Source organism: Molossus molossus, unplaced genomic scaffold (assembly GCF_014108415.1).
Source record: "Molossus molossus isolate mMolMol1 unplaced genomic scaffold, mMolMol1.p scaffold_m16_p_18, whole genome shotgun sequence".
Classification (NCBI taxonomy): Eukaryota; Metazoa; Chordata; class Mammalia; order Chiroptera; family Molossidae; genus Molossus; species Molossus molossus.
Genome location: NW_023425353.1, coordinates 65,431,576 through 65,443,915, shown reverse-complemented (window position 1 = coordinate 65,443,915; position 12,340 = coordinate 65,431,576). Strand labels below are relative to the sequence as shown.

The 12,340-nt window shown below is 41.2% G+C and overlaps 1 protein-coding gene across 3 annotated transcripts in view; it reads left to right on the top strand.

Annotated features, from left to right (window-relative positions):
* The window catches only part of DCAF1 (DDB1 and CUL4 associated factor 1), a 72,577-nt gene that overhangs the window by 19,723 nt on the left and 40,514 nt on the right, over positions 1–12,340 (top strand). For 2 of the 3 annotated variants that reach the window (XM_036266349.1, XM_036266352.1), the window contains exons 3-5: positions 4,549–4,625; positions 7,276–7,349; positions 10,152–10,265. In XM_036266349.1, coding sequence (XP_036122242.1) covers positions 4,549–4,625; positions 7,276–7,349; positions 10,152–10,265 — 265 coding nt within the window. Of the gene's footprint in view, positions 1–4,548; positions 4,626–6,095; positions 6,163–7,275; positions 7,350–10,151; positions 10,266–12,340 lie in introns of those variants that run through there. The other variant, XM_036266350.1, reaches the window with a different exon arrangement.

Below are 12,340 nucleotides of genomic sequence, written 5' to 3'. Positions count from 1 at the left end.
GGTGGGCCTGAAAGTTGGGTGGGGCGGGGCCGGGCGGGGCTACCAGTGTGAGCCAGGTTGCTGGAGTCCCAGATATGGCGGCTGTCTGCCGCCCCAGGGAAGGGCTCACCAAAGGAACAAAGGCCTCTTACAGCACGTTTGTCCCCGAGGAAGCCCCCTCTCCAGCCCTCGCTCCAGTGCCAAACAGCTCAGTTCTTTCCTGTATTTCTCTGGTGGCCCTTGAGCTGCCTTCCCTCCAGGCTTAGAGGGAGAGAGTCCAATAAGTTCTTGCGCAGGCCCTTTAGGGAGCTGCCTGTGGCTCCAGCCGCTTCAGCTTCCCTGAGCCTCAGTTTCCAATGGTTTTTCCAGCCAGAAGTTATGGGGATTTTCTTCCTGGCACTGGAAACCTGAGCGGGGCACCTGGTGTGGGACGGGGACCCCTCAGTCCTCAGGAAGGACCTTCCCAGCCTCGGGAGCCTCCTGATTTTTATCCGCCACACTTGGGTGTGGGACCAGCCCATCCCGCTGCTGCGCCGCCGCAGCCGCCACCCCTCGCAGCCGCCACCCCTCGCGCCACCGCCCCTCCTACCGGTCTGGATGTAGCTGCTTTTTTTTGAATTCCGTAGTTGTAGGACTTCCATTCAGCTTGATTTCAGGCGGTTTTGGATGATGGTTGTTCTGTAGTTTTGTTGTAACTTGGATGTGGTTGTGGGAGAACGCGATACTGCGTTTCCCTACGCCGCCATCTTGACCGGAAGTCCTTGATGGATTTTTTTAAAACCATGATCCAGATCAAGTTACAGAACTTGCTCAGCACCTCCATAAGGCTGTCTTCTGCCCTGTCCTAGTCAATACCAACTTAAATTGTTGTTCTGTTTGTTTTATTTAAATTTTTTTCTTTATTGATTTTTTTTTAGAGCGAGAGGAAGGGAGAGGGAGAGAAAGATAGAAACATTGATTGGCTGCCTTCTGCATGTCCCCCACTGGGTATTTGGCCTACAACCTGGGCATGTGCCCTGACCGAGAATCAAACTGGCGACCTCTTGGTGCATGGGTCAATGCTCAACCATTGAGCCACACTGGCCGGGCTTTGTTTGTTTTTAATTCTCAGTTTTTATAGTAACAACGCCTAGCCCTGGCCAGTTTGGCTCAGCAGTTAGAGTGCTGGCCCGCGGACCAGAGAGTCCCGAGTTCGGTTTCCGCTAAGGGCATGTACCTTGGTTGCAGTTTGTCCCTGGCCCCAGTTGGGGTTGTGTGGGTGGCAACCGGTCGATGTGTCTCTCTCACATCGATGTTTCTCTCTCTCTTCTCCCCTCTCTCCCTCCCACTCTATCTGAAGATAAATGCAAAAAATGTCCTCGGGTGAGGATAAAAATAAATAAAGCACAATAGAAAATTATAGAAATATTTTTTAAAAAAATATAACAACACCTAAATAGCTCTCACGTGTTAGCTTTGTTCTAAGTAGAGTGTGTATATATATATATATATATATATACTAACTTAAAACTCAAGGAATAAGTACTGTTACCATCACTTTACAGATGAGACACAGATAGGTTAGGTAACTGGACACACAGTGGAAGAACCCTGGCCTTCTGGCCCCAGAAATATGTGTTTTTTTTTTTTGGTGGGGGGGTGGAATTGTTTTTTATTTATTTTTTCCTTTATTGATTTTAGAGAGAGAGGAAGTGAGAGGGAGAGAGAGAGAGGCCTCCTGCATGCCCCTCACTGTGGAGTTGGCCCACAACCTGGGCATGTGTCCTGACTGGGAATTGAACGGTGACCTCTTGGTGCATGGGTTGGCTGGCGCTCAACCACTGAGCCACACTGGCGGAACTAGAATAGTTTTTAATATTTAAATACAAAGTGAACACTGACTGTTTTTTTCTCATTTAGACACACACACAGGTCTAATAGCTAAAATGTGCAGAGGAATTGAGCTCCTACTCTGCTCTGTACAGCCCCCATCCTGTGGTTGAAGTTGCTACCGGCCCTCCCTCTTTTCCAACATACATAGAAATTCACAGTGGCTGCTTTTGCACTATAGCTGTAATGCATTTTGAATTTCATGTAGTGTGCACGTCAAAACATTGGTTGGGCACATCTTTCCCAGTGCCTACTCCACAATGAGATACTGAGGAGATCTTCTGGTCAGGAGTAATTTGATGAAAGGTGGGATGGTGAGAGTTGGAATAACCATCTGCACTGTTGCACTCTGGTATCAGAGTGAGGACGGAAGTAGTAAGCTAGGATAGCTTGGAGGGTACAGTTGCAAGTTGGGAGTCTATGAGACAATGAGGAGGGAAATTCTCCCAACCAGGTTTAGATAGGTTGATGTGCTAAAGTTAAAAAAAAAAATCAGCAGTTCAAACACTTGAATTTTCAAACTTCTCTCACCAAGACAGGTCAATAGAGCATAACAATCTAGATCTTTCCAGGAAGTGAAGGTAGAGCCCCTGGCATTCCTTCTGACTGTCCTGTATTAGGCCTTAGAAGTATCTACCACTGCTGCAGTTGCTCCATCTGCAACTTCTCAGCCTCAAAGACAACAGGAAGAACCAGGATCATGAAGGAAGTTGTTCCAATCCACAAGGCTGCCCTGGAAAACCTGTACATTTTTTGAGCCATGAAGAGGGAGAGATCAAAAGTGGTTCATGCTGTGGACCAGATCGTCTCTGGAAACATCTCCGTCGGACCCCAGAGTCTCAGACTGGGTCTCATTTAGCTCCTCGTCATCCTTTTCCAGCTCCTCGTCAGTCTTCTCCACATCACCTTTCAGAAACAATTCTTCTGGGGGTAGGGGAGCACCAGGACCCACAGCAACGGCGGTGATGGCCATAGCTGTATGGGAGCGGGGGCCAGAATCCATGTTTTTAATTTCTGCTGTGCTTTACTGCTTAGTTTCAACTAGAGGTACTAGTAGATCATATGTACTTTTAAATATGTTTTGTGTGATTGCCCTTTGCGGCAAAGATAATTTTCAGAATTTAGAGGGAAAGGTAGAAAAAGTAGAAATAGTTCTGAGGCTTGATGGGGAAAAATAAACTAGAGTGGGTTTGCAGGGAGCTTAACCCTTAAGACTAGGAAGTATGGTTTTGTGGAAATAAAGCATGTAGTAGGAGAGTTTGAGTTAGGATAGCATGCTAGATATTAGAGAGTGGGACAGCCTTGTATTTGATTGTCATTATGATAGATTAAAATGTCAGTCTTGCTTACAATACTCTAAAAGTGATTTTTCTTGTTTCAAAAAAGGAACTATTGCCCTGGCCGGTTTGGCTCAGCGGTTGGAGCGTTGGCCTGCGGTACAGAGAGACCCGGGTTCGGTTCCCGCTAAGGGCACGTACCTCGGTTGCAGTTTGTCCCCGGCCCTGGTTGGTCAAGCGAGTGGCAGCCACTCGATGTGTCCCTTCACGTCGATGTTTCTCTCTCTCTCTCCTTCCCGTTCTATCTGAACAAAAAATGGAAAAATGTCCTCGGATGAGGATAAAAAAAAAAAAGGAACTATTGATACATGAAACAACATAGGTGACTTAAAACATGCTTAGTGAAGCCCTGGCCAGATAGCTCAGTTGATTAGAGTGTCATCCTGATACACTAAGGTTGTGGGTTCAAACCCCAGTTAGGGCACATAACAAGAGTCAACCAATAAATGTATAAGTGGAACAACAAATCTCTCTCTTTCTCTCCCCCCTATACCCCCTTCTCTAAAATCAGTATAAAGTAACAACAACAATAACAACAACAAAAAACACAGTGAAAGTAGCCAGATATAAAAAGAGTATATGGATTCCATGTATATGAAATTCTGGAATAGGCAAAACTAATCTGTAGTGTGAGAGAGAAAATGATTGACTGCTTGGGGGCACGGGTAGGTGGGAGCTTTGGTGGGGGAAGGATGTTGTAGGCTGAAGTAACAGCACAAAGAACATCCCTGAAGCAATAATGAACTTGGACTCTTTGAAGATCAGAGAAGGCCATGTTACTGAAGCTTAGTGAAAGAGGGGTGGAAGAGTAGAAGTGGTCAGAGATGTAGATGGAATTTAGATTATTGTAAGCCATGGAAGTACTTGGGTTTATTTCAGTTATTGTGGTAAGTCATTGGAAGTTGGCGAATGAATTGTTGGGTCAAGCATGGAAGCAAAAAAGCAAGGAGACCATCGAAAAGGCTATTGCAAGTAATCCAGGCAGTTGATGGTAGTGGATTGGACAAGGATAGGAATGGTCAAGATTTGGAGAAATTATTGAAGTTGAGAGAGATTTTGAAGGTAGGGCTAACAGGAATTGTGGGGGGTAAGGAGAAAAGGAGGGTTTTAATGATGGATCTTAGGTTTTTGGCTTCTGAGGGGATGGTAGTGCTATTTTTTGAGATAGGAAAGGAGAGAGAAGAATAATTTTGGGAGTAGAAATTGTTTTATGAGATGGTTGTTTAGATTTCTGTTCCTCGAAAAATACCCTTTATCTAACTTTTTGCTTTTGTTTTATACTTTGTTGAATTGACTATTGTAGGTGGTGGTACATGTTTTTATATGCTTGTCTAGAGTTGACCCTGTCTTCCCTTTGTGATAGGATGTCTGAATTGATTGAAAAAGAAACTGAAGAATATCGTAAGGGGGATCCAGACCCATTTGATGATCGACATCCTGGTGAGACCTGTGTTCTCTTAAGCCTGGCTCTCATTTCCTTAGAAGATTGCTTAATAGAAAATATTTTTCAATTGAAATAGCATATTTCATGTTAAGTTTTAAGACCTAATATTTGTTAAAATATTGTTCAAGGTGGGAGCAGTGAGGAAAAATTGAAAAAATTTATAATATTTACAGATCAAATAGAACATTAATAAGTTAAAGGAACTAAATTATATAGATATACCTTATTGACTCATTTGGTATGATTACAAAGATTTAAAAGGAAAAAAAATGTTTTCTCTTTCTTACTTTTAAACCAAAAGGTGTTATCCTCTATGCTTTTATCTTTTTAACAGTGATAACTTTTCTTTTACTGATGGGGAAATACAGTTGAGAATGCATTTGGTGCCTTGGTTTTTGTTATGAAACAGATACTTGGAGCCTTGAATAATAAACAGGCTTCTTGATGTTGTTTTAGTGTCTTAACAGCTTAAATATGTTCTCTCATGTCACTTTAGTTTTATTTTGGGCTGATTTAATTGGAGTTGTGACAACCCAGCCTGCTTTGGTATGGAATTTGCTTTAATACAATACTATATGGGACTTGAGACTGCCATTTTATGGTCTCTATAAGGTTGATGACCAGTGGGCAAAGCTTAAGTCCACACTGCATGTAAATTTTCTCAAAAGCGGGAGCAGTCCTTTGTGGAGAGAAGTGACTGAGATTTTGGATATGGAGAGATGGTGAGAATGAGTGGGAGTTATAAAAATAGGAACATTGTATATCCACCTAAATGTTCCAGTGTTTATTCTATTACTTAGACATTTGTTCTCAAATGTAAGTTAGCCATTTCAGATAGAATGTCCAGTTGTTTATGTGATATTACCTGCTGCCCTTGTCCTAGACATACCTACTTGTGACTTCCGAGGACTGTTTGCCTATTTAACCCACATTTTCAGTAAGGCAATCGGAGCATAAAGAAGTATGAAAGTGAATGTGAAATAAAAATGTTAAAGTATGGCATTGTGAGAAGAACTAAAAGAGAGATAATCCTGCTTGGTGGTACTGCCTTAGGAAGGATGAAATGGTGATGAGGTACAAGGGAGAGGCAGAAAGATAGGCTTTTTTCCCAGTAGAAATTTAAAGAGTTTTTTCCTCCTTGCCTCTTATGTTAAGCAGTGTTTGTCATTAGGCATACTTTCTATTAACATAAGGGTCTTAGTTTCATCATTTTTAAAGATAGAGTTGGTAATCTGAGGTTCTCTTTTGTTTTATGATACTATTCTCTAACTTTTTGTGAATTACTTTGGGATACTAATTACAGCTTGGGAAAAACTTCCTATCAGCAGCTTTCATCTTTTCTTCATCCTTTGACTAAATTTTTCACTCTAATGTTTCGAAAAGATTAAATAAAATATTTGGTATCTGTTTTAAAAACAAACCAATAATTCTCCCAACCATTAACTGATTTTTTTTTTTACCTTTAGGCTGTGTGTTGAGTAGATCCTAGGTCCCTGGTCTCCTTTCCCCAGGAGCTTGGAAATCAAGGCCAAGGTTACTGTTTGTCGTTAGAGTTGATGATTGCTTAGTGGGATTCCCACCCTAACCCCACCCCCACCCCCTGCCTGGGGTGCCATTGCAGGTTTGAGGACATATCTCTGCTGCTGTTGGTGTTGTAGTTGAAAGGGAGCTTGTCTTTTCCAGGCCACCCATCAAAAGTAAATGTGCTTCCTACCTTTCTGTGTCTGGGAAGTCACTGGTTTTCTTTGTTTTAGGCTCCTTTCTGATTTTTTTGTATACACTTTGTATATATTTGTAGACTTTGTACACATTTAATGATGCTGGCCTGGGTCGAGTGCTTGTTTATTTAATTCAGCATTGCTATGTAGGCAATATCCTATGAGAAAAGAAGGTGAGTTTTTATAGTTGCCTTTAAACTTTTTTTTTTTTTTGCATTCATCTTTCAGATAGAGAGAGAGGGAGGAAGAGAGAGAGAGAAACATTGATGTGAGAGAGACACTTTGACTGGTTGCCATCCATACTACCCAGGGACAAACTGCAACCAAGGTATGTGCTCTTAGTGGGGAACCGAACCTGGGTCTCTCTGCACTATGGACTGACACTAACTGCTGAGCCAAACAGGCCAGGGCTAAACTTCTTTTTCTCCTTATTGATTTTAGAGAGAGAAGAAGGGAAAGAGAGAGAGAGAAACACCGATGAGAGAGGACATCAATTGGCCACCTCCAGCATGCCCCCCACTGGGGATTGGACCAACAACCTGGGCATGTGCCCTGACTGGGAATTGAACTGACAGCCTCTTGGTGCATGGGTCAACGCTCAACCACTGAGCCACATTGGCCGGGCTGTAGTCACTTTTAATTTTAAAGAATGTTTCTTAAGAAATCCAATTTATCAAAGAATCTTTTGTTTCTATTTTTTATAATATGTTTTTATTGATTTTAGAGAGAGGAAGATAGAGAATAGAAACATTGATGAGCTGCCTCCTGTATGCCCCCTTTTGGGGATAGAGCCCACAATCCTGGCATGTGCCCTGACAGGGAATCAAACTACTTATAGCAACCTGGGTGCCTTTATAGAGGTTATAAGTTGCTTGTCTGGGATGACTTACTTATTCCTTTGTTTGTTCACCCCCTCTTCTTTTGGTAGGTCGAGCTGATCCAGAGTGTATGCTGGGCCATCTGCTGAGAATACTCTTCAAGAATGATGATTTCATGAATGCAGTAGGTTTGCTTTTTACTTTTCTTTAAAAAAAAATTATTTTTTTAAAATCCTCACCCAAGGATATTTTTACATTTATTTTCAGACAGAGTGGGAGGGAGGGAGGGAGGGAGGGAGAGAGAGAGAGAAAGAGAAACATCGATGTGAGAGAGAGACATCAGTTGATTGCTACCTGCATGACCCCAATTGGGGCTGGGGATGAACCCCAAATGAGGTGCGTGCCCTTGGTCAGAATTGAACCCGGGACTCTTTGGTCTGCTGGCGGACGCTCTAACCACTGAGCAAAACCGGCCAGGGCACTTCTTACTTTTCTTCAGATTATCATCAGCAGATGCTGTACCTACTATTTTTTTGTAAATAGTTTGCTTTCTTCTGAGGCCTTGACAACATTGGGAATAGAATGAGTAGATTTTTAAATTTGGTATTGATTCAGTGAAATAAGAGTAATCATAGACTTACTCCTTATCAAAGTCCAAGGTAGTTTTTCAAGATGTGTACTTTGGTCCTGGCCGGTTTGGCTCAGCGGTTAGAGCGTCCGCCTGCGGTCCGGAGAGACCTGGGTTCGGTTCCCGCTAAGGGCACGTACCTCGGTTGCAGTTTGTCCCCGGCCCTGGTTGGTCGTGCGGGTGGCAGCCACTCGATGTGTCCCTTTCATATCGATGTTTCCCTCTCTCTCTCTTCCTCTCTCTCCCTCCCACACTGTCTGTACAAAAAATGGAAAAATGTCCTCGGATGAGGATTAAAAAAAAAAAAAAGATGTGTACTTTGTTCAGTTGAATATTAGTGAGAGCTCCCAAGGCATCTGTCCTTATCTTTGGGCAAGGTGATTTTGAGTTTGGGAATATAGGAGTCTTCTTGGGTTCCTCAGTAGAAAAGTAAGAGTGCTGTAAGTGGCGTGATTCTGCATTGACACTGTAGTGTGTGTGCATTGGGAATGCGGAGGGAGAGAAAAGTGCCTTCTCTAACTCAGGGCTGTTGAGTAAATGAGAGGGGGAAATGCACACACACACACACACACACACACTCACACTCACACTCACACTCACTCGCAACTCCTAAACATAGTAGTTGTTCAGTAAGGTGTGGCTGTTTTTGGGGGCAGCATGGCATGATGCTTGAGAATATAGGCTTTGGTAGTGGGGGGGAAACCGTGTTTTAAGTTTGATTGCAGCTCCACCGTTCACTGACCTTTAGGCATCTTAAGCTTCTCTAAGTTTTATTTTCTGAATCTAGTTCTTACCTTAAAATGTTTTTGTAATCCTTGAATGAAATTAAGAATGAAAAGTGTTTAGCAAAGAACCTGGTTCATGAGGGCTCAGTAAGTATTAGCTATTATTATTATCTATATTGTTTTTACTTTCCATTTTATTTGTCTATCATCAGTGTATCTTCTCAGCTTCAGATACACTTCCAACTGCTTTCTAGACTTTCCCACCTGTATATCCCTTATGGGCATCTTGAATTCTGTGTATCTAATTATTTATTCCACAATCTGTTTCTCTTGTTCTCTAACTCCGTACTGGTGTCCTTATCTAGCCAGCTAGAAGTTATCCTTTATTCCTTCAAACTCTCTAGTTCAGTGGTCTTATCGTTCCTCCCCCTTAACCTTCACAAATCTCTCCACTTCTTTCTGCCTTTGTTGCCAGACCTAGGTTTAGCCATTACCATTTCTCACTTGGTTACTTCAGTAGCCTCGCCTCTTGACTGTTTTCTCTTGGTTGTCCTCATCTAACCCATTCTTGACTTTACTGCCCAGAAACCTGTCTAAAATGCAGAAAGTTATCACAGCACCCTCTTGCTTAAAAGTTTCCTGTTGCCCTCAAAGTAAATCTTAAATTTTTTATTTTGGTATATGTAACCAATCTCTCTCTGGTCTTTGTTCTCTCAATTTTTAGTTCTTGCCCTTCTTTCCTCCCCAGTCCTGCTGAGTTACTTCTGCATGTTCTGGCTTGGAATCTTTCCTTTCTTAAGCCTTCTGAGATTCCTATGCAGGGGTTGTGTGGCCTCCTATGTGCTTCTGTAGCATCCTTCACTCATAATATTTGTTTTCTCAGCTGTCAGCTTTGTTGGATTATGAACCCTTTGATGGTGGGACTGTATCTCATTTGCTGTTGTATATCCAGCACAGAGTACAATATGCCACTTCATGGTAGAGATTCAGTAAATTTTGATGAGTACTCAAAGGAAAGTTCTATTAATACATTCATTTATATATTACATATATGAAAATAAAAAATTCACTTTTTCATAACCACTGTCAAGAATGTGAATGGGGGGGGGGTGCTTCTCTTTTCTTGCTTTATCTTTCTGAAAAAAAAGTATATGAGCTTGGGGGTGATTTCTTTGTGATATTCTGAGCTTTAATTTCTATGGTTGCTGAGTTGTTTTGGGGGAATTTGACATTAAAGTTGCAGAAGAAATTACATATGATGTCATCATGGCTGAGCAGGATCATAACTATAATAATTAGAGCTTTGATTAGGAATTGTTAGATACAATCTTTAATACCTCTTAAGCAAGGGGTGAGACTATATTAAGGATTTATTAGACTTCATTAATTTGACTGGGTTGAGTTTTAGACAAAAAGTATTCCTTCTTGCCCTGGACAGATGGCTTGGTTGGAGTGTTGTTCTGTACACCAAAAGGTTGTGGGTTCACTTCCTGGTCAGGGCATATACCTAGGTGGTGGATTCCATCCCCAATCAGGGCTCATTGATGTTTTCTCTCACATCTCTCTCTCTATCAAATCAATAAACATATCTTCGTGTGAGGATTAAAAAAGATATTCCTTCTTTTCTTTACAGCTGGTGAATGCATATGTGATGACAAGTCGAGAGCCCCCTTTAAACACTGCAGCTTGCAGACTTCTACTGGACATCATGCCAGGACTGGAAACTGCTGTTGTGTTTCAAGAAAAGGTACTTACTAAAAAGAAAAGTCATTATTTTATTTTTAAGTTGAGTGGTGATATATTGATTTGTCTTTCTTAAAATAATTGTTATGGTTTTTTCTTATTACGATAGTAATATATGTTAAAGAAGAAATGGTAGAAATCAAGACAGTAAGAAAAATTTAAAAAGTTATTTTAATGAGAATTTGCTGTTTGGGTGCCACAAAGTATTTCAGAGAATAACATTAGAATTAATGCTATAATTTACAGTATTGTATATTAAAATTTTCAATTAGCGCCCTGGCCAGTTTGATTCAGTGGTTAGAGCGTCGGCCTGCGGACCAGAGAGTCCTAGATTTGGTTCCTGCTAAGGGCACCTACCTTGGTTGCAGTTTGTCCCCGGCCCTGTTTGGGATTGTGTGGGTGGCAACCAGTCGATGTGTATCTCTCACATCAATTTTTCTCTCTCTCTTCCTCCTTCTCTTCCTCTCGTTCTATCTGAAGATAAATGCAGAAATGTCCTTGGGTGAGAATTAAAAAAAACAAAAACAAAACTTCAATTAGCTACCAGTACAGGAGACCAGAAGTCCAATGTCCTTGTAAAAATAATTTAATGTGAATTCATAGTATTTTCTTATTCTTTTTATTTCTGTAAAATTCTGTTTCGTGTTTCATTTTTTAATCCAATAATTTGAATCTGCTCTCTTTTTCCCTTGGTCAGTCTGGCTAAAGGTTTGTCAGTTTTATGCAAAGAAACAACTTTTGGTTTCATTTTCTATACTTTTCTATTTGCTATTTAAAAAAAATTTTTTTTTAAATTGATTTTAGAGAGAAAGGGAGAAGGAGAGAGAGATAGAAACATCAATGAGAGAGAACATCTGTTTGCCGCCTCCTGCGTGCCCCCCACTGGGGATTTGGCCCACAACCTGAGCATGTGCCCTGACTGGGAATTGAACTGGCGACCTCTTGGTGTATGGGGTAATGCTCAAGTACTGAGCCACATTGGCCGGGCTGAAATGCTATTTTTACACCCACTAGATTACAAAAAATAAAAAGTCTGAGAGGCTATGTGTTGACAAAGATGTAGAAAAAAAATTTATTGGTGGTGGAAATGTGAATTGTTACAATCACTTTTATTTATTAAATAGCTTGGCAGTCTCTGTAAAGTTGAGCATGAACATACCCTGTGATGTAGTTTTTGTTTCTAGGTTTTAACCCTAGGGACATGCTTGCACAAAAATAATTTATAATTAAGGCTACAAAATAGCAAAATATGAAGGTGAAGAGGTACACTGCCTGGGATCAGACCCCAGCCCTGCCATTTACCAATTTTGTGACTTTGGATGTTACTTAACTTCATTGTGTTTGTTTCCTCTTCTGCAAACACAGTACTTTCTTATTATTTAAGTGTGGCGATTACATGTAATAATATAGATGAATGTGAAAAACAGTGTTGAGTAAAATAACCTAAGTTTCATAAAAATATATACAGTACCATACAATTTATATAGTTCAAAGCATATAACACTAAACAAAAGTTTAACAAGAAAATTGTTAAATGTTAGGAATGTAGGTACCTTTGTGGAGGGAGGAGGCAGATGGGACAAGGAGGGACACATGGGAGGTTTCTGTTTTTTCTTATTTATTTATTTATTTATTTATTTATATCCTCATTCGAGGACATTTTTTTTTATATTTTGTTCAGATAGAGTGGGAGGGAGGCAGGAAGGGGGAGAGAGAGAGAGAGAGAGAGAGAGAAACATTGACGTGAAAGGGACAGAGAGAGAGAGAGAGAGAAACATTGACATGAAAGGGACACATCGAGTGGTTGCCTCCTACACGACCCAGCCAGGGCGGGGGGCAAACTGCTACCGAGGTACGTGCCCTTAGTGGGAACCGAACCTGGGTCTCTCTGGACTGCAGGCCGACGCTCTAACCGCTCAGCCAAACCGGCCAGGGCAGGTTTCTGTTTCTTAAGCTGGGTGGTAGATCATAGGTGATTTTTATTTTCTTTGGCTGGACTATAAATGTTTATATGTATTATATTTCATAATAAAAATACTAATTAAAGGTAAGTTTGGTCTATATGGAGTTGAATACTTC